General features: G+C 33.9%; 1 protein-coding gene across 1 annotated transcript; it reads left to right on the top strand.

The window, feature by feature from the left end:
- The first annotated feature begins 881 nt into the window (after window positions 1–881).
- On the top strand, window positions 882–23,105 carry LOC129365368 (mucin-2-like). The gene is given in 82 exon segments (XM_055038535.1): window positions 882–1,078; window positions 1,193–1,273; window positions 1,374–1,436; window positions 1,835–2,002; window positions 2,146–2,181; window positions 2,953–3,012; window positions 3,103–3,194; window positions 4,260–4,390; window positions 4,769–4,865; window positions 5,065–5,172; window positions 5,263–5,376; window positions 5,471–5,584; window positions 5,669–5,773; window positions 5,853–5,957; window positions 6,042–6,157; window positions 6,231–6,342; window positions 6,428–6,538; window positions 6,621–6,737; window positions 6,822–6,926; window positions 7,006–7,110; window positions 7,195–7,305; window positions 7,384–7,497; window positions 7,583–7,693; window positions 7,777–7,890; window positions 7,973–8,086; window positions 8,167–8,280; window positions 8,365–8,469; window positions 8,549–8,653; window positions 8,738–8,848; window positions 8,927–9,044; window positions 9,126–9,235; window positions 9,320–9,436; window positions 9,522–9,626; window positions 9,704–9,808; window positions 9,892–10,002; window positions 10,081–10,194; window positions 10,280–10,390; window positions 10,475–10,591; window positions 10,673–10,789; window positions 10,875–10,979; window positions 11,059–11,163; window positions 11,248–11,358; window positions 11,437–11,550; window positions 11,831–11,947; window positions 12,032–12,136; window positions 12,216–12,320; window positions 12,405–12,515; window positions 12,594–12,707; window positions 12,793–12,903; window positions 12,988–13,104; window positions 13,190–13,294; window positions 13,374–13,478; window positions 13,563–13,673; window positions 13,752–13,865; window positions 14,148–14,264; window positions 14,350–14,454; window positions 14,532–14,636; window positions 14,721–14,831; window positions 14,910–15,023; window positions 15,109–15,219; window positions 15,304–15,420; window positions 15,503–15,619; window positions 15,705–15,809; window positions 15,889–15,993; window positions 16,078–16,170; window positions 16,251–16,364; window positions 16,629–16,736; window positions 16,833–16,943; window positions 17,028–17,141; window positions 17,405–17,518; window positions 19,961–20,014; window positions 20,082–20,239; window positions 20,371–20,527; window positions 20,609–20,737; window positions 20,839–20,949; window positions 21,033–21,084; window positions 21,607–21,707; window positions 21,789–21,910; window positions 21,998–22,263; window positions 22,351–22,441; window positions 22,524–22,804; window positions 22,892–23,105. Coding segments are annotated over 82 exon segments (9,216 nt in total). The 5' UTR covers window positions 882–978; the 3' UTR covers window positions 23,011–23,105.

Genomic DNA, 23,105 nt, shown 5'->3' with positions numbered 1-23,105 from the left:
TAAGGTCTATATTTGTCATATAAATGAAGCAAAAAATCCCATCCATGTGATAGAAAATACATGTGTGAGTTGTATTACTCATCACATCATTTTTTGAAAACAGCATATTTTGGCAGTCGAACCTTTATATTCAAATCTTAAAATATGTTTGTGGCCTACAGAAATGGGGGTTCTGTTAGATTCTTAGATCAGCAGAATAAATGAAGAACAGGTAATGCAATTTCCTTCAGAATTATATTTATTGCCAGTGTAAGGATGTGAACAATGCATTTATCCTAATATAAAAATAAGGGCACCTATTAAAGCCCAAGGATAGAAAGATTGGAGGAGTAATTCAAGCTTGATCAATTTAGAGACCACCTCCATAAAATGTACATGTTGGTGGTAGAAAAACAGAGCTTACGCAAACTTTTCTTGCGGTATGACAGCTTCCTTAGAATTCATGGCATGGTTGGCTTTAAGATATATGCAGATTGGTACAATGCAATAAAAACAATTTAAGTGACCATTGTGCAACCATCAAAGCAACATCATTTTCTCCTAGATTTATTAATGCTCCATCACAACCCCAGTGAAAATTTACATAGAGTATAGACCTGTCTACCGTGGAAATCTACTTCTTTTATTTTACTATGACAAGAAACAGATAAGAAACATAAGCAGCACTACAAACAACTATGTGCAAAAGAAAAACTGGATTTGTTAGAGGTGGATCAAAAACATTTGCATTGAACTCCTGGCATTCGCGAGAGACCAAAAAAAGCAGACAACATACACTCTGTAGTCATGCTTAAATTTGCAAATTAAAACAGACTGAATAGTAATGATGCCGCAACAGGTTTCTGTTATGATAACGCCAGGCAATTCATATTTGATCTAAGTAATATCGCAGAAGCAGCTACACTCTTGAGTGAATATATAAAGTCAAGCTGTAGTCAAGTTTTTTGCTCATGTAATCTTGCCTACTTACTTTGAATTATGACAGAATTGGCTGTAAACACTCGATGGATTTTTGCTGTTGTGAAACTTTCTCTGCTGTATGCAGTTTTGCTCCAGGACCACTTTTGTGAAGCTTCATGTAAGTACTAAAAGTTGTATTGAGATCATATAATTTTTTACATTTACATTTTTTTTTTTAACAAGTACATCTAATTTAGTTTTGATACTGTTTTTAAGTGTTGTTTCTTTACAGGCATCAATACAGGAACCAGGATAAAAAACATACTGTTTATTTCTCCTCAAAATCTTTCCGTCAGTACTACTTTCCCAACAGGTGAGCTTGGATTTGCAGTGACAACAGTGTTTAACAAGAACAGTTAGAGTGAAAAAAACAAATTAAATGTTTTGAACATGTTTTTTTTTCTATATTGCAGATGCTGTCTATATAAATAAAAGTGGAAAAAGGCTGTGTTTCAACCTCCAGGAAAATAAAACAGGTTCAGAAGTTGAATATTATTATTTTCTTCAATATGATTATGAATGTATCCGTCTTCTTAAACAAATGTTTGTGACTGTCCGTGTTACTGAATATGTTCATTAATTGAGATAATGTTTTTTGAGAACTGGTTGATGCTCTTTTTACCATGCCAACTTTGAATTTAGAAATGGGAGATTGCTTGTCCCCTTCCATTAAACTAAACTCTAGTGTCATCAGCCTGGCTTTAATACAGTACAATAATACAAGTTGAGAAGCAATAGATATGTATTTGTACATACCAGAATGCTGTGGTGGTGAGATATCAACTGAGCTAATCCATTTTAACCGGATAAACCTAATTCAGTTTCAGGTCAACAATTTGCAGCATTGCTGATAGATATGTTATTGTATTTTCAGGTTGTTGTTCAAGTGAAGATTTCGACTGCAGTCCCAAAATAAGTTTGGCTGATAACTGTTACAATCTAACACTGACTGAAACAGCATTATGCAACCAAGATGTTATTGTGCTACAGAACCCAACATATAATTTTTCATGTATGCCATCAACGTTCTACAAGTCACAAGGTACTGCTGATGAAGTTCTTTTTGAGCTAAAGCCGAAAGCTGGGAAAGTGTCTCCAGTTGGTGAAAATAGTTACATGTCTTTGCTGTTTTCAATGTCAATGTTCTCTCTTTATGCAACGGGTCTTTCTTATACTTTGTTTCAGGTTTAATGCTGAACATTCACAACTGCTTAAAAATGGGTAAAGTGATGGACACATATTTGGCACAAACAATGCCTGAAGTATCCATACCCCTTGAACTACCAAAAAATGTTACCACCAGAAATCTTTTCTATTTTACTAAGTTGCAAACTGAAATTGTATTTTACTGGGATTTGGTGTGGTAGGCCACAGGAAGTATACAACTGTTGAAATAAAGTGATGTGATTTTCAATTTTTTAAAGAAAATTTTAAAAAGTCTGCTTTGACTGCAATTCTAGTGAAAAAAAAAAACCTTCTGGATTTTGAATATGATCCGACCTTGATTCCATGTTTAGGGCTGTTGTTCTGCTGAAAGGTGAACCTTTTAAACTTCTCTGCTACTTTTACTTTGACCTGTCCATCTGCTTTGTTCCATGGTCTTTGAGAAGAAGTTTGTCCATCAGCATTTCTGTTTCTCTGAGATCTTCACAGAACAATTGGATTTATGCTGAGATACACGGGTGAACTCTTTTTACAAATTAGGTAAAGGCATTTGAATTGTACAGGACTTTATTTGAGAATATTATAGTGAAGGGGGATGCATGCACAAACAGCATTTTTCGATTTCATTATTTATCAAATTTATAAACAACACATCATTTTTGTCCACTTTAACAACCCAGTAAACTACATTTAGGTCTGAAGAGAGAATTTTCAAGGGGTATGAAGACTTACATGCAAAACACTTTCTCTTCATTTACATTTGCATGCAAAGTTACTTTACATATATATTGTAAAGTTTATAACTTTATTTTTTCTTGCATTTTTAAGGTGGACCGACCATCAGACTTAGCCAGGGTCATCTGTTTGGAAATTCAACATTATGTGGAGGTATTTTTTATCAGTGCCATTGAAGAATTTTCAAGTAAGCATTTGATAAATGTTCACTAGAGACTTTTATCCATGTTTTCATATAAATAGATTCATGGATCAATTCTTGTCAAAACAACAAGGAAACTACTACTGCATCGTGGAGCACCCTAAGCAGTTTGGCTTCTCTAACAACTAATGTGGTAAGATGACCTTGGTCATTTTTATTTCTGGAAGACAACAGGTATTTCACATGTAAAAATGTTTTTATAAATAAGTATTAAAACAATGTTTATACTCTAGACATTACCACCTACAAACAATAGTACTTCATCAGGGATTGCACAACCAGAAAGTGCTAACACAACCTCACATTTCAACACCTCAAGCAGTTCAGTTTCTCAAACAAGTGATATGGTAAGATTTTGATCATTTTTATTTTTGAAAGAACTAAGATTTCACAGATCAAAAACAAAAAATATGATAGGCATGTATGGTATAACTGTATTAACATCAGCATCAATTGACATTAGTTATTTTTTAACATAGTGGTGTAAAACTGGAACAATATCAACAACTGATTTTCTTTTCCAACTTGTTTCCATATGTTTCTGGAATGGAGGTGTTTAGTCATGTGGTAATTCTTTGCTCATGTGATAGCGATGGAGCGCAGAATTGTGGAAAGTTAAGTTGAAGTAGAGAACAATGGTGAGGTAAATATCGTGGTCGTGTTTTCAAGGTGTCAAAATGAGACAAAAATATACATAATATATCTAATATCAATAATTATTAGTCATCAGCCATACCAGCAATAGTTGTATCGGATATTGGCTCAAATTTTTATTTTGGTGCATCCCTACAAACTTTTATAACCAATCATCTATGACAACTGCATTTCATCAGAAACTACAGGACACAATAGATTGTTTACAACCTCGACTTTCAGCAACTTAAGCGGTTCTGTTTCACAAGGAAGTTATTTGGTGCATCGACCTGTGTCATTTTTATCTTGAGAAAAAAACTAAAATTTCACAAAGTAAGTATGAATGCAATTATTATGAATGAGGCTTCTGAAACTACAAATGAGAGCTTCGCATCAGGGAATGCGGAGACAGACAGTTCATTTGCGAGAACAGCTTTCAATCACTTGAGCAGTTATTTTTCTCCAACAAGTAATTTATTTAGGTTGATCTCTGAAATAGTTAAGTTTGGAAGATACAGGTAATGATTAACAAATAAAAAAATGAATATGATCTTTTATGCACTAGACATTGCCACCTAAAGGCAAAAGCACTTCAACAGGGACTGTACAGACAGAAAGACCACAAACAACACTAAATTTCAGTACTTCAAACAGATCTGTTTTTCCAACAAGAAATTTGGTAAGTTGGCCTATGTCATTTTTATTTTTGAAAGACTTTACTTCACACCTTAAAAATAAAAACAATATTTTATGAACTAAGGTTTCAATCGTACAAACAACACAACTTCATCGGGGAGTTCAACCCCATACAAATTTGTTTACAACTTCAAATTTCAGCAACTCAATTTTGTTTTGTTTCTCAAAAAAATTATTTGGTAAGATGATGTCAGGAATTTTCATGTTTTCAAAGACAAAACAGAAATAGTTTGTTTACAACCTCAAATTTCAGAGACTCCAGAAGTTCTGTGTCTCAAAAATATTTGGTAAGGTGATTTATGTTTTATGTTGAAAATGAAATATTTCACATAACAAAAATGTATACATTTTATTTGTTAGACATTGCCACCTAAAAACAAAAGCACTTCATCAAGGACTACACTGTCAGAAAGTCTAAAAAACAAGCCCCAATTTCAGCCACTTAAGCAGTTATTTTGCTCAAAAAAGTAATTTGGTACGTTGTAATTCTGTAAATCTTATTGTTTGAAAGATCATTAACATTTCACAAACTGAATAATAAATAATTCCTTGATGAACTCAAATTTAAACACATCAGTTTCTAAAAACAAGTTATTTGGTAAGATCATCTTTGTACTTTTCATGTTTGGTGGACTACTAACATTTAAAAAGTTGAAAATTTTTTTATGAACCAGATGTCACAAACTACAAAGAAAAGCACTTCATCAGGTGCAACAGACCAAGATTCATTGTTTACAACCCCTAATTTCAGCCCTGCAATCAATTCCGCTCCTCAAACAAGTGTTTTGATAAGTTAATCACTATAATTGTTATTTTTAAAAGAACACTAATACTTTAAAAAACAGAAATAAATACAATATTTTATAAACTAGGACTCAAAAATGACTAAAAACAGCACATCAGTGGGGAATACTGACAAAAATGGTTTGGCGACAAGCCCAAATTTAAGCGGCTAAAGGAGTTCTGCTACTCAAACAAATTATTTGGTACGGTGGTTTCTTTATTTTATAATTTTAAAATATGGCTTATTTCACAACAATAATAACAAATAATAAATAATCAAAATCTTTTATGAACTAGACTTCAAAAAATACAAAGTACAGTACTTCACTAGGGACTTCAGACCAAAATGGTTTCTCAACAAGCCCAACTTTCAACAGCTCCAGTAGTTCTGCTTCTCAAACAAGTTATTTGGTAAAGTGTTATTTGTACTTTTCATGTTTGGTAGATGAGTAATGTTTCATGCATGAAAAATTTAAATAATCTATCATGAACTAGACTTTGCCAACTGGAAGCACTTCAACAAGTGCAACACAACAAGATGGTTATACAAGCCAAAATATCAGCACCTCCAACAAATCCGTTTCTCCAACAAGTAATAAGGTAAATTGACCTCTGTGATTTTTATTTCTGAGAGACAATAATTCACACATCAAACTAAAGTTGCTCTTCTCTAAACAAGGTTTACAATGGTACAAATGACACCACTTCATCAGGCACTGCAAGTCAATATACTTTGTTTACAACTTCAAACTCAAACAGTTCTGCTTCTCAGGAAAATTATTTGGTAAGATGATTTCTATAATTGTTTTTCTCCAGATGCAATTATTGTTTCACACATGAAAACTTACTTCAATCTATTATGACCTAGACGTCACCACCTTCAAATGAAAACACTTCATCAGGAACAACAAATGCAGATCATTTGTTTACAACCTCCAATTTCAGTGACTCAAGAAGTTCTGTGTCACAAAAATATTTGGTAAGGTGATTTGTATTTTATGTTGAAAACTAAGAAATATTACACATATCAAAACTGATAGCTTCTTTTAAACTCTAGACATCATCACACAAATAACAGCATTTCATTGGGGGCTGCACAGTCAGAAAGTCAAACACCAAACTCCAATATCAGCAACGTTAGCACTTCTTTTGCTCCAACAAGTCTCTTGGTAAGTTGACCTCTGTAATTGTTATTTTCAAAAGCCAATCAACATTTCACATACTGAATAATAAATATGATCTTTGATGAACTAGCCTCCCAAAAGTACAGGCAACAGCACTTTTCCAAGACCAACAGACAATGAAAGTTTGCTAAACTCAAATTTAAACTCATCAAGCAGCTCAGTTTCTCAAACAGGTTACTTGGTGAGAGCATATCTGTACTTTTCATGTTTGCAAGACAACTAAACTGTCTCATTAAAGTTTAAAGAACCTTTTTCTGAAATAGACGTCACACCCTACAAATGAAAGCAGTTCATCAAGTGCAGCAAATCAAGAAAGTGGTTTGTCTACAAGCCCAACTTTCAACAACTCCAGTAGTTCTGCTTCTCAAACAAGTTATTTGGTAAAGTAGTTTTTGTACTTTTCATGTTTGGTAGATGAGTAATGTTTCATGCATGAAAAATGTAAATAATCTATTATGAACTAGACGTTGCCAACTGGAAGCACTTCAACAAGTGCAACACAACAAGATGGTTATACAAGCCAAAATATCAGCACCTCCAACAAATCCGTTTCTCCAACAAGTAATAAGGTAAATTGACCTCTGTGATTTTTATTTCTGAGAGACAATAATTCACACATCAAACTAAAGTTGCTCTTTTCTAAACAAGGTTTACAATGGTACAAATGACACCACTTCATCAGGCACTGCAAGTCAATATACTTTGTTTACAACTTCAAACTCAAACAGTTCTGCTTCTCAGGAAAGTTATTTGGTAAGATTATATCTATAATTGTTTTTGTCCAAATTCAATTATTGTTTCAAACATGAAAACTTACTTCAATCTGTTATGACCTAGACGTCACCAACTTCAAATAAAAACACTTCATCAGGAACAACAAATGCAGATCATTTGTTTACAACCTCCAATTTCATTGACTCAAGAAGTTCTGTGTCACAAAAATATTTGGTAAGGTGATTTGCATTTTATGTTGAAAACTAACAAATATTAAACATATCAAAACTGATAGCTTCTTTTAAACTCTAGACATCATCACCTACAAATAACAGCATTTCATTGGGGGCTGCACAGTCAGAAAGTCAAACACCAAACTCCAATATCAGCAACTTTAGCACTTCTTTTGCTCCAACAAGTCTCTTGGTAAGTTGACCTCTGTAATTGTTATTTTTGAAAGCCAATCAATATTTCACATACTGAATAATAAATATGATATTTGATGAACTAGCCTCCCAAAAATACAGACAACATCACTTTTCCAAGACCAACAGACAATGAAAGTTTGCTAAACTCAAATTTAAACTCATCAAGCAGCTCAGTTTCTCAAATAGGATTCTTGGTAAGAGCATATCTGTACTTTTTATGTTTTCAAGACAACTAAGCTGTCTCATTAAAGTTTAAAGAACCTTTTTTCTGAAATAGACGTCACACCCTACAAATGAAAGCAGTTCATCAGGTGCAGCAAACCAAGAAACTTTGTTTACAACCCCAAATTTTACCAATGACAGCAGGTCCGATTCTCAAACAAGAAATGAGGTATATTAATATTTGTATCTGTTATTTGAAAAACTATTAATGCTTCACAAATCAGATATAAACATATTTTTTTATGAACCAGAGTTCAAGAACATCAAAAAACATGACTTCATCAGAGACTTCACACCACAATAATTTGTCTACAAGCCAGACTGTCAGTAGCTCGAGCAGTTCTGGTCTTCAAACTGTTTATTTGGTAGGTCGATTTCCATATTTTCTTGTGTGATACACAATTAGTATTTCATAAGCTTAAAAATGCAATCTTGTGTGAACTAGGCTTCAGAAAGTACAAAGACCATCAATTCATCAGGGAATACAGACCAAAGTGTTTTGTCTACAAGCCCAACTTTCAACAACTCCAGTAGTTCTGCTTCTCAAACAAGTTATTTGGTAAAGTAGTTTTTGTACTTTTCATGTTTGGTAGATGAGTAATGTTTCATGCATGAAAAATTTAAATAATCTATTATGAACTAGACGTTGCCACCTGGAAGCACTTCAACAAGTGCAACACAACAAGATGGTTATACAAGCCAAAATATCAGCACCTCCAACAAATCCGTTTCTCCAACAAGTAATAAGGTAAATTGACCTCTGTGATTTTTATTTCTGAGAGACAATAATTCACACATCAAACTAAAGTTGCTCTTTTCTAAACAAGGTTTACAATGGTACAAATGATACCACTTCATCAGGCAGTGCAAGTCAATATACTTTGTTTACAACTTCAAACTCAAACAGTTCTGCTTCTCAGGAAAGTTATTTGGTAAGATGATATCTATAATTGTTTTTCTCCAAATTCAATTATTGTTTCAAAAATGAAAACTTACTTCAATCTATTATGACCTAGACGTCACCACCTTCAATTGAAAACACTTCATCAGGAACAACAAATGCAGATCATTTGTTTACAACCTCCAATTTCAGTGACTCAAGAAGTTCTGTGTCACAAAAATATTTGGTAAGGTGATTTGTATTTTATGTTGAAAACTAACAAATATTAAACATATCAAAACTGATAGCTTCTTTTAAACTCTAGACATCATCACCTACAAATAACAGCATTTCATTGGGGGCTGCACAGTCAGAAAGTCAAACACCAAACTCCAATATCAGCAACTTTAGCACTTCTTTTGCTCCAACAAGTCTCTTGGTAAGTTGACTTCTGTAATTGTTATTTTCAAAAGCCAATCAATATTTCAAGTACTTAATAATAAATATGATCTTTGATGAACTAGCCTCCCAAAAATACAGACAACATCATTTTCCAAGACCAACAGACAATGAAAGTTTGCTAAACTCAAATTTAAACTCATCAAGCAGCTCAGTTTCTCAAATAGGATTCTTGGTAAGAGCATATCTGTACTTTTTATGTTTTCAAGACAACTAAACTGTCTCATTAAAGATTTAAATAATCTTTTTTCTGAAATAGACGTCACACCCTACAAATGAAAGCAGTTCATCAGGTGCAGCAAACCAAGAAAGTGGTTTGTCTACAAGCCCAACTTTCAACAACTCCAGTAGTTCTGCTTCTCAAACAAGTTATTTGGTAAAGTGTTTTTTGTACTTTTCATGTTTGGTAGATGAGTAATGTTCCATGCATGAAAAATTTACAAAAATCTATCATGAACTAGAAGTTGCCAACTGGAAGCACTTCAACAAGTGCAACACAACAAGATGGTTATACAAGCCAAAATATCAGCACCTCCAACAAATCCGTTTCTCCAACAAGTAATAAGGTAAATTGACCTCTGTGATTTTTATTTCTGAGACAATAATTCACACATCAAACTAAAGTTGCTCTTTTCTAAACAAGGTTTACAATCCTACAAATGACACCACTTCATCAGGCACTGCAAGTCAATATACTTTGTTTACAACTTCACACTCAAACAGTTCTGCATCTCAGGAAAGTTATTTGGTAAGATGATATCTATAATTGTTTTTTCCAGATGCAATTATTGTTTCACACATGAAAACTTACTTCAATCTATTATGACCTAGACGTCACCACCTTCAAATGAAAACACTTCATCAGGAACAACAAATGCAGATCATTTGTTTACAACCTCCAATTTCAGTGACTCACAAAGTTCTGTGTCACAAAAATATTTGGTAAGGTGATTTGCATTTTATGTTGAAAACTAACAAATATTACACATATCAAAACTGATAGCTTCTTTTAAACTCTAGACATCATCACCTACAAATAACAGCATTTCATTTGGGGCTGCACAGTCAGAAAGTCAAACACCAAACTCCAATATCAGCAACGTTAGCACTTCTTTTGCTCCAACAAGTCTCTTGGTAAGTTGACCTCTGTAATTGTTATTTTCAAAAGCCAATCAATATTTCACAAACTGAATAATAAATATGATCTTTGATGAACTAGCCTCCCAAAAGTACAGGCAACAGCACTTTTCCAAGACCAACAGACAATGAAAGTTTGCTAAACTCAAATTTAAACTCATCAAGCAGCTCAGTTTCTCACATAGGTTACTTGGTAAGAGCATATCTGTACTTTTCATGTTTGCAAGACAACTAAATTGTCTCATTAAAGATTTAAATAATCTTTTTTCTGAAATAGACGTCACACCCTACAAATGAAAGCAGTTCATCAGGTGCAGCAAATCAAGAAAGTGTTTTGTCTACAAGCCCAACTTTCAACAACTCCAGTAGTTCTGCTTCTCAAACAAGTTATTTGGTAAATTGGTTTTTTACATTTTATGTTTGCAAGACAACTAAACTGTCTAATTAAAGTTTAAAGAACCTTTTTCTTAAATAGACGTCACACCCTACAAATGAAAGCAGTTCATCAGGTGCAGCAAACCAAGAAAGTGGTTTGTCTACAAGCCCAACTTTCAACAACTCCAGTAGTTCTGCTTCTCAAACAAGTTATTTGGTAAAGTGTTTTTTGTACTTTTTATGTTTGGTAGATGAGTAATGTTCCATGCATGAAAAATTTACAAAAATCTATCATGAACTAGAAGTTGCCAACTGGAAGCACTTCAACAAGTGCAACACAACAAGATGGTTATACAAGCCAAAATATCAGCACCTCCAACAAATCCGTTTCTCCAACAAGTAATAAGGTAAATTGACCTCTGTGATTTTTATTTCTGAGAGACAATAATTCACACATCAAACTAAAGTTGCTCTTTTCTAAACAAGGTTTACAATGGTACAAATGATACCACTTCATCAGGCACTGCAAATCAATATACTTTGTTTACAACTTCAAACTCAAACAGTTCTGCTTCTCAGGAAAGTTATTTGGTAAGATGATATCTATAATTGTTTTTCTCCAAATGCAATTATTGTTTCACACATGAAAACTTACTTCAATCTATTATGACCTAGACATCATCACCTTCAAATGAAAACACTTCATCAGGAACAACAAATGCAGATCATTTGTTTACAACCTCCAATTTCAGTGACTCAAGAAGTTCTGTGTCACAAAAATATTTGGTAAGGTGATTTGTATTTTATGTTGAAAACTAACAAATATTAAACATATCAAAACTGATAGCTTCTTTTAAACTCTAGACATCATCACCTACAAATAACAGCATTTCATTGGGGGCTGCACAGTCAGAAAGTCAAACACCAAACTCCAATATCAGCAACGTTAGCACTTCTTTTGCTCCAACAAGTCTCTTGGTAAGTTGACCTCTGTAATTGTTATTTTTTTAAAGCCAATCAACATTTCACATACTGAATAATAAATATGATCTTTGATGAACTAGCCTCCCAAAAGTACAGGCAACAGCACTTTTCCAAGACCAACAGACAATGAAAGTTTGCTAAACTCAAATTTAAACTCATCAAGCAGCTCAGTTTCTCAACAGGTTTCTTGGTAAGAGCATATCTGTACTTTTCATGTTTGCAAGACAACTAAACTGTCTCATTAAAGATTTAAATAATCTTTTTTCTGAAATAGACGTCACACCCTACAAATGAAAGCAGTTCATCAGGTGCAGCAAATCAAGAAAGTGGTTTGTCTACAAGCCCAACTTTCAACAACTCCAGTAGTTCTGCTTCTCAAACAAGTTATTTGGTAAAGTGTTTTTTGTACTTTTTATGTTTGGTAGATGAGTAATGTTTCATGCATGAAAAATTTAAATAATCTATTATGAACTAGACGTTGCCACCTGGAAGCACTTCAACAAGTGCAACACAACAAGATGGTTATACAAGCCAAAATATCAGCACCTCCAACAAATCCATTTCTCCAACAAGTAATAAGGTAAATTGACCTCTGTGATTTTTACTTCTGAGAGACAATAATTCACACATCAAACTAAAGTTGCTCTTTTCTAAACAAGGTTTACAATCCTACAAATGACACCACTTCATCAGGCACTGCAAGTCAATATACTTTGTTTACAACTTCAAACTCAAACAGTTCTGCTTCTCAGGAAAGTTATTTGGTAAGATGATATCTATAATTGTTTTTCTCCAAATGCAATTATTGTTTCACACATGAAAACTTACTTCAATCTATTATGACCTAGACGTCACCACCTTCAAATGAAAACACTTCATCAGGAACAACAAATGCAGATCATTTGTTTACAACCTCCAATTTCAGTGACTCAAGAAGTTCTGTGTCACAAAAATATTTGGTAAGGTGATTTGTATTTTATGTTGAAAACTAACAAATATTAAACATATCAAAACTGATAGCTTCTTTTAAACTCTAGACATCATCACCTACAAATAACAGCATTTCATTGGGGGCTGCACAGTCAGAAAGTCAAACACCAAACTCCAATATCAGCAACTTTAGCACTTCTTTTGCTCCAACAAGTCTCTTGGTAAGTTGACTTCTGTAATTGTTATTTTCAAAAGCCAATCAATATTTCAAGTACTTAATAATAAATATGATCTTTGATGAACTAGCCTCCCAAAAGTACAGGCAACAGCACTTTTCCAAGACCAACAGACAATGAAAGTTTGCTAAACTCAAATTTAAACTCATCAAGCAGCTCAGTTTCTCAAATAGGATTCTTGGTAAGAGCATATCTGTACTTTTTATGTTTTCAAGACAACTAAATTGTCTCATTAAAGATTTAAATAATCTTTTTTCTGAAATAGACGTCACACCCTACAAATGAAAGCAGTTCATCAGGTGCAGCAAATCAAGAAAGTGGTTTGTCTACAAGCCCAACTTTCAACAACTCCAGTAGTTCTGCTTCTCAAACAAGTTATTTGGTAAAGTGTTTTTTGTACTTTTCATGTTTGGTAGATGAGTAATGTTCCATGCATGAAAAATTTACAAAAATCTATCATGAACTAGAAGTTGCCAACTGGAAGCACTTCAACAAGTGCAACACAACAAGATGGTTATACAAGCCAAAATATCAGCACCTCCAACAAATCCGTTTCTCCAACAAGTAATAAGGTAAATTGACCTCTGTGATTTTTATTTCTGAGAGACAATAATTCACACATCAAACTAAAGTTGCTCTTTTCTAAACAAGGTTTACAATGGTACAAATGATACCACTTCATCAGGCACTGCAAATCAATATACTTTGTTTACAACTTCAAACTCAAACAGTTCTGCTTCTCAGGAAAGTTATTTGGTAAGATGATATCTATAATTGTTTTTCTCCAAATGCAATTAATGTTTCACACATGAAAACTTACTTCAATCTATTATGACCTAGACGTCATCACCTTCAAATGAAAACACTTCATCAGGAACAACAAATGCAGATCATTTGTTTACAACCTCCAATTTCAGTGACTCAAGAAGTTCTGTGTCACAAAAATATTTGGTAAGGTGATTTGCATTTTATGTTGAAAACTAACAAATATTAAACATATCAAAACTGATAGCTTCTTTTAAACCCTAGACATCATCAACTACAAATAACAGCATTTCATTGGGGGCTGCACAGTCAGAAAGTCAAACACCAAACTCCAATATCAGCAACGTTAGCACTTCTTTTGCTCCAACAAGTCTCTTGGTAAGTTGACCTCTGTAATTGTTATTTTTTTAAAGCCAATCAACATTTCACATACTGAATAATAAAATATGATATTTGATGAACTAGCCTCCCAAAAATACAGACAACATCACTTTTCCAAGACCAACTGACAATGAAAGTTTGCTAAACTCAAATTTAAACTCATCAAGCAGCTCAGTTTCTCAAACAGGTTACTTGGTGAGAGCATATCTGTACTTTTCATGTTTGCAAGACAACTAAACTGTCTCATTAAAGATTTAAATAATCTTTTTTCTGAAATAGACGTCACACCCTACAAATGAAAGCAGTTCATCAAGTGCAGCAAATCAAGAAAGTGGTTTGTCTACAAGCCCAACTTTCAACAACTCCAGTAGTTCTGCTTCTCAAACAAGTTATTTGGTAAAGTGTTTTTTGTACTTTTTATGTTTGGTAGATGAGTAATGTTTCATGCATGAAAAATTTACAAAAATCTATTATGAACTAGACGTTGCCAACTGGAAGCACTTCAACAAGTGCAACACAACAAGATGGTTATACAAGCCAAAATATCAGCACCTCCAACAAATCCGTTTCTCCAACAAGTAATAAGGTAAATTGACCTCTGTGATTTTTATTTCTGAGACAATAATTCACACATCAAACTAAAGTTGCTCTTCTCTAAACAAGGTTTACAATCGTACAAATGACACCACTTCATCAGGCACTGCAAGTCAATATACTTTGTTTACAACTTCAAACTCAAACAGTTCTGCTTCTCAGGAAAGTTATTTGGTAAGATGATATCTATAATTGTTTTTCTCCAAATGCAATTATTGTTTCACACATGAAAACTTACTTCAATCTATTATGACCTAGACATCATCACCTTCAAATGAAAACACTTCATCAGGAACAACAAATGCAGATCATTTGTTTACAACCTCCAATTTCAGTGACTCAAGAAGTTCTGTGTCACAAAAATATTTGGTAAGGTGATTTGTATTTTATGTTGAAAACTAACAAATATTAAACATATCAAAACTGATAGCTTCTTTTAAACCCTAGACATCATCAACTACAAATAACAGCATTTCATTGGGGGCTGCACAGTCAGAAAGTCAAACACCAAACTCCAATATCAGCAACGTTAGCACTTCTTTTGCTCCAACTAGTCTCTTGGTAAGTTGACTTCTGTAATTGTTATTTTCAAAAGCCAATCAATATTTCAAGTACTTAATAATAAATATGATATTTGATGAACTAGCCTCCCAAAAATACAGACAACATCACTTTTCCAAGACCAACTGACAATGAAAGTTTGCTAAACTCAAATTTAAACTCATCAAGCAGCTCAGTTTCTCAAATAGGATTCTTGGTAAGAGCATATCTGTACTTTTTATGTTTTCAAGACAACTAAATTGTCTCATTAAAGATTTAAATAATCTTTTTTCTGAAATAGACGTCACACCCTACAAATGAAAGCAGTTCATCAGGTGCAGCAAACCAAGAAAGTGGTTTGTCTACAAGCCCAACTTTCAACAACTCCAGTAGTTCTGCTTCTCAAACAAGTTATTTGGTAAATTGGTTTTTGTACATTTTATGTTTGCAAGACAACTAAACTGTCTAATTAAAGTTTAAAGAACCTTTTTCTTAAATAGACGTCACACCCTACAAATGAAAGCAGTTCATCAGGTGCAGCAAACCAAGAAAGTGGTTTGTCTACAAGCCCAACTTTCAACAACTCCAGTAGTTCTGCTTCTCAAACAAGTTATTTGGTAAAGTGTTTTTTGTACTTTTCATGTTTGGTAGATGAGTAATGTTCCATGCATGAAAAATTTACATAAATCTATCATGAACTAGAAGTTGCCAACTGGAAGCACTTCAACAAGTGCAACACAACAAGATGGTTATACAAGCCAAAATATCAGCACCTCCAACAAATCCGTTTCTCCAACAAGTAATAAGGTAAATTGACCTCTGTGATTTTTATTTCTGAGAGACAATAATTCACACATCAAACTAAAGTTGCTCTTCTCTAAACAAGGTTTACAATGGTACAAATGATACCAGATCATCGGGCACTGCAAATCAATATACTTTGTTTACAACTTCAAACTCAAACAGTTCTGCTTCTCAGGAAAGTTATTTGGTAAGATGATATCTATAATTGTTTTTCTCCAAATGCAATTATTGTTTAACACATGAAAACTTACTTCAAACTATTATGACCTAGACGTCACCACCTTCAAATACAGACCAAAGTGGTTTGTCTACAAGCCCAACTTTCAACAACTCCAGTAGTTCTGCTTCTCAAACAAGTTATTTGGTAAAGTAGTTTTGATATTTTCTTCTTTGATACACAATTAGTATTTCATAAGCTTGAAAATACAATCTTGTGTGAACTAGGCTTCAGAAAGTACAAAGAGCATCAATTTATCAGGGAATATAGACCAAAGTGTTTTGTCTACAAGCTCAACTTTCAACAGCTCCAGTAGTTACTCTCCTCAAACAAGTTATTTGGTAAGTTGATTTATTTCCATTATATTTTTTGAAATTCCAATAATATTTATTTTGAAAATTAATATAATATTTTACAAACTTGACATTAAAAAGTGCCAACGACAGCACCTCATTAGACCAAAAAGATTATTTTGAAATTCAGTAGCTCACGCCGTTTCATTTCTCATTTTGGTTATTTGGTAAGACAATCTCAATACCTTTCAATTTTAGTGGACAACTTATGCTTAAGTAATTTAATAATACATACAATCTTTTATGCACCAGACATTGTCACCAACAAACAACAGCACTTCATCAGATACTGCACAGTCTGAAAGTGCAGCCCATAATTTCAACACCTCAAGCAGTTTGGTTTCTCAAACAATCAATCTGGTAAGTTAATCCTGGTATTTATTTATTTATTTATTTATTTTTGGAAGACTACTAATACTCCACAAATCAAAAATGAACACAATTTTGATGAACTAGGCCTCCCAAAGTACAAACAACACTTCTTCAGGGACTAAGGAGGAAAAGGTTGCATCTACACACTCAACTTTCAGCAATTCAGGCAGTTCTGTTTCTCAAACAAGTATTGTGGTAAACTAATTTCAGTCATTTTAGTTTTCTAAAGAAACAAATATTTCTGACGTTAAAAAATAAATGAAATTTCTTATTTAATAGAAATCGACACCTACGAACAACAGCACTTCGTCAGGGCCTGCACAGTCATTAAGTTCAACAACACCACTGAGTATTAGTAACTTAACCAGTTCTTTTTCTAAAACAAGTAATGTGGTAAGTTGCCCTTTGCTACTTTAATTATTGAAATGCAATTAATACATCAAAAATAAATACAATACTTTATTAGCTAGTCTTCAAAAAACAAACTTAACATAATTTTATCGGGTTCTACAGACCAAAATTGTTTGTTTACAAGCCTCACTTCCAGTAGCTCAAGCTATTTGATCATGTGATCTCTCATATTTCTGTCCTTTTTATTTTTGAAAGACATGAGATGTTTAACACATCAAACATTAATACAGTCTTTTATGAATTAGACTTCCAAACGTACAATCGACAGCTCTTCATCTGGATCTGCACAGCCAAAAATTCCTTTTACAGCCCCATCTTTCAGCAGCTCAAGCAATATTGCTTCTCAAACAAGTTTTGCAGTAAGTTAATTTCTTTCATTTCTAATTCTAATAGATATTCAATAGATAAAAATGAATACAATCTTTTTTCACCTCGACTTTCAGAGTACAAATAAAAGCACTTCATCCTGGACTACAAACCAACAGTTTTTCACCCTTAATTTTCAGTTATTAGGCATTTCTGTTTCAAAAATGAGTTATTTTGGTAAAGATGATCTCTATATTTTTTTATTTGAAAAACAATTTTCACATGTGAAAAATTAACACAATCATTTATGTACTAGTGTTTTAGCCGTCAGTTAAGTTTATTGGTATTGCACATTTGAGCAACATGGCAGTTTAAAGTGCTTTACATCATAAAAACATATTATAAATCACATTAGAGCTTGTGTCAATTTCTCAAATGATTCGAGTACCTCAATTATTAAAAGTTCTTGAGAAATCTTCATCAAACGATGTTTTATTATTCAGCGCACGGAGTTCCGGACGGGTGATTATTTGCGTTGTGCAGCGCTCTCATTTCCGCCTATGAGTTGTTGACGAAAGCTAAGTGTTCAATTTTGAAGTTCTCCCCAAGGGAATTTCATTAATCAATGATAATGTTTGGGTTTTTATCGTTTTGTGGTGGATTAACAGGCAGACTTAAAATGACTGGCGCAATGTCTGGAGTACATCTCCAAATAAGCTTTCTCCAGCTAACTTGGAGCTTTGGATCGATGTGCATCATTAATTATTACCTTGAGCAAGCCCTGCAAGCACCTAGTGTGAAATGCCATTTTCAATAGACTGGAAGTGACCGAGCCGCTTATCCCAGAATACGGAAGCTGACGTGCAAAAAGCCCATTCAGAGCGAATGGCATAGAAGAGCATAGCAGGTTTATTTGTACAGGCTAGTGGATAGACTGAACACAGTGGTTCTGCACAGTGATTAATGCTTTATGGACAAATCAGAAAATAAATTTCATATCATCCTGGTCACAAAAAATTTGTGGCTTAGCGCACCGTTATTGGTGTTCTATCAGTATAGTATATGCTGTCAGACTGTCAGACTGACGGCTATAACTATCAGACAAGTATGCACTGTCATTACCATATGATTTTATTTAATCAGCAACATAGAATCATGACACAGATCGTCATACACTTTGCTATTAACAGCTGTATGACATCCTGACTTAGCGGTTACTTAGGCTAACAAGTTTTAGGCATTTGTTGTAGTTGACTGCAGCTGCAGTTTGACGCTGCATTGAAACCACAACAATGCATCTATATCTATCTAGTTATCATTGAAAACAATTTAATGACTTATTTTCATTACAACTTGTCGCATATGCTGATCTGACACCTCCTCTTATGGTCGGACTTCTTATTGAGCATGCGCAGACATGCGTATTAACTGCAAGTATGCTTTTCTGACAACATATGATAATCTGATAGAACAGCGGCACATAGCGGGTAGATGTGTTTCTGTGTAGGACAAAGGAGTCACAGAAACTCCTTTGTTTTTGGACACATGTCCAATGGATGTTGGACACATGTCGTTGACATGGACACAAAAGCTATAAATAGCTGTGGAAAGTGAGAGTGTACCTTTTAAATTGACTGAAGATGAAGACATGAACTAAAAACTGGAGTATAGACACTTTTAGAAGTGTCTTTGTGACCCTGCCTTTTTTTAATCTAATATAATTTCTGATTTTTGTAAAATTTTTGTCCCTGTTAACTTAAAAATTTTGCTGTTATTGTTATTGGTTACCTTTCTAAACTATTGAAAAGTAATTACAGGGATGCCAAAATTATAAAATTTGAGCTGATGTTGATATCCAATAGTAATATTTCTGTTAATCATAGAATCTACCTTTATTTTATTTAAAATGTGAGTGGAGGAAGTACAAGGTCAACTAAGGAGAGGGAGAAAGAGAGAAGAAGTGGTACAGGGGGTGAGGGAAAGCATACAGGGGACGAGGAAATAAATCGAACACTAAAGCAAACTAAACACAATAAAACTAGAGTAACTAAAAATAACTAAACACAAGAATAAATATAAACTCAAATCAGTATGAAAGGTCTGAACAAAAAAGCAATTACGAGGCTCACCTAATCAAAATGAAAAACTAACACAAAATTATAATGAAAATACAATCAAAGCAAACAACAAAACAACTCAAGAACCTGGGATCCAAGCAGTTTTCAGCAATTCAAACTATTCTTTTTTCTCAAACAAGTTATTTTGAAAATTGACCTCTGCAAATTTTATTTTGGAAAGACATAGAATATTTCACAAGTCAAAAATTCATGATATATCTCATGAATTAGACTTCCAAACCTACAATTGATCAGACTTTCTCAGGGACTAGAGAGCCAGAAAATACTGTTACAACCACAACTTTCAGAACCTCAACACTCTTTCTCAAACAAGTTGTTTGGTATGCTGACTACTGTAATTTCTTTGTTTCAAACTAGACCTCTCAACCTGCAACATCAAGGACTACAACATCAAGCCCAACTTCTACTTTGGTAAGTTGATTTCTGTCATTTCTTTTCAAAGAAATAATTGACATATTGCACATTTGTTTCAAACTAGACCTCTCAACCTGCAACATTGGGGACTACAACATCAAGCCCAACTACTGCTGCATCAAGCACTACCACTTCTTCAACAATTCCACCCATGGTGTTAGATAATAACCCAAAGTTAAATTCTGTAAAACAGAATCAAACTGACAACACTGAGAATGCAGCGTAAGTATATCTGTCAATAAATCTAATGATCTAAGAATATTATAATTAGTAGTATAAGCTGCATTACAAGGAGTGTTAAATTGTCGAGACATATAATTATGTTTTGATGAAAATCTCTTTTTATGTTACAGAAATATCATGAGAGAAAGTAATATCATTGTAGGGTTAATGGGCAATAGGACCACAGCCAGCATCGTAATTGGTAAAAGTAAAGGAGTGTTTGCTAAACTGACACAACAAAATCAGACAAACAAGAACTTTGTCTTCACATCAACTGGAGATGTAAAGGTACACAGCTTTAATCATACAATAAAAAAAACAAAAACACGATACATCACACATGTATTTGTAATGATCTATTTGCAATAGATTTCAGAAAGCAACAATTTGGCAACAGAATACACTCTATCAGTTCATCTTCCTAAAGAAGCCAGTGAAATGGCCGTAAAGAAAAATGGCTCCTATATTGGAATCTTGCTTTTTCCTGAAATTCCCAAGGTACAACAAATCTATTTAAATAAAATTGCTGAGCTGCTGGTTCCATCAGAACCAGAAGTTAATTCATCAGTCCATTTATAACAGTCTTTTACACTTAACAGATCAACGCAACAAGTTCTTTTTTTAATAATCAAATCCTGGGGATTGAGATGGGAGTGAACATATCAAACCTTTCAGAGACCATCAATATTCAGTTCCATAATGTGAATATGGTAAGAAACGCTAAAAACTTTCAGAATAACCTTTTGTTGGACCCAATGAGAGTTCAGATGTTTCTTCTTCTGTCCCACTACAGACTGGATTGAGTGTTTCTTGCGTATCATGGGATGGGAGAAGTAACCAGCCAGGTTGGTTCAAGAGTCTTATTGAATTTCTAAGAGGTTCATAAATGCAGTTTTTAGATTTTAGCTTATTTGGCTCACCATTATGGTGTTTATCCATCCATCCAAATATGCTTGTCACAGGGATAAAGGTGTTCAGGAAATCAAATTTGAAATTTTAATGAGACCTTGCCCTTTCTTTGGAATAATTTTTTTGTCAGATGTTTTAATGTAAAAGAGCAGGTGATATTAAAGAAACATAAGTCTGTTAGTTGGCTTCCTTCTTCATCAACCAACACTGTTCTTTTTTTAAATTTGAAAAATTCAGATGAAGAGTGTTTACAGTAGTATCCTCATCCATCTCTGAAAATAAAGTCACAGTTTTAATCCTTGGGTAAAAAAAAAATATCATTATGTTGTAAAATGTTTTCTAGCTTTTATTTACATTTTGTAATAAGTTATTTTCCAAAGAGAAACAAATTAGAGCAGGTTTATGGATTTCAATCATGTCAAAACATTTGACGTGTCATTGTCCCTACTGGCCACCAGGAGGCGCACACAACTGGATCACAGATGGCTGCAAAACAATTAAAGTCAACAGCAGCGTCACATGCCAATGTTCTCACCTTACCTTCTTTGCTATTCTTATGGTGAGTCATTTTTATGCAGCTTTTAAGAACACCGCATATATTTTTTCATGTTTACTAAGCAAATATTGTTGTTTAAATCAGTCATCAGGGAATAAAAATATTAGTTCTTCTGACTTGAAAACCCTGACCCAAATCACAAAAGCTGGCTGTGGCATATCCTTGTTCTTCCTGGGTGTGGCTCTCTTCATGCATTTTCTCGTGAGGTAAAAAAAAAAAAAAAAAAGGTCTGCTTTTTATTTAAATTCTACTTAGCGAAGGGTTTTGTTAACACAAACCAATTTGCTTCACAGGAAAAATAAAGCCAGTGAGGCTGTAAAGATCCTCATGAATCTCTTCGTCGCCTTGTTCCTCCTGAACCTTTGCTTCTTGGTAAATGAGACGATTGCTAATCTGAAGGTCTCAGCAGCTTGTGTGGCGATGGCAGCGGCTCTGCACTACAGCATGCTGGCCACATTCACATGGTTCTTCATACAGGCCTTGCACCTGTACTTCAATCTACACCAGATCTCCACAGACATCAAGTACTATATGTGCAAGATTTGCAGTGCAGGATGGGGTGAGAGCTCAAAATAGTTCAAATTGACTGTGATTTGTTTGTCTGCAGATCATAATCACTAAAGGAAAATGTGTATTCTCTGTTTAGTCATTCCCGCTCTGCTTGTGATTGGACTTCTTGCCTCTAGTAACTATGGTACTGTGGAAATTTCTGATAATAATGGGACTTCAGTAAAAATGTAAGGATCTTTTGAAGATAATTTAAGTTACATATTTATGCTTCAGATTATAAAATAATCAAATCTCTCTCATGATTTCCAGGTGTTGGATCCCTGACTCTACATTACACTTAGGAGTGAACATTGGTTACTATGGAATCGTGTTCATCTTCACTTTTACCATATTCATTGTAACTGTAGTGCAGATCACTAAATTTGCATCGAAAGCAGACAAGAAGGACACAATCTCTACCAAGAAAAGGTTTTTCTCTCTTCTGGGTCTTTTCTGCCTTTTGGGAATCAGCTGGGGATTTGCCTTTTTCAGCTATGGCCCTCTGCTCCTTCCCTCCTTCTACATCTTTACCATCATCAACTCCTTTCAAGGTAAGCCTAGAACTGAAAGTGAACCTCTTCAATTTCAGACTAAATGTCTGAAAAGAAAAAAATAACCAATACATTATGTGCTTGTAGGATTCTTCTTGTTCGTTTACTACTACTTCTCCAGCAGAATTCAGCCAGAGGACAGAAAAGTATCCGAGAGCAGCACCCGCGCTACAGAGAATGTGTACATCTCATCTCCTTATGCATAAGCTAATTCTTCAATGTTTTGTTTCTCTCACCAATGTGGAAATGAAAATGTGTTATGGCAAAACTGAAATCCAATACCAAAAGTACTCCAATTCAA

This window comes from Poeciliopsis prolifica, unplaced genomic scaffold (assembly GCF_027474105.1).
Source record: "Poeciliopsis prolifica strain line A6 unplaced genomic scaffold, Auburn_PproV2 SCAFFOLD013, whole genome shotgun sequence".
Lineage (NCBI taxonomy): Eukaryota > Metazoa > Chordata > Actinopteri > Cyprinodontiformes > Poeciliidae > Poeciliopsis > Poeciliopsis prolifica.
This window is presented reverse-complemented; position numbering and strand designations above follow the sequence as displayed.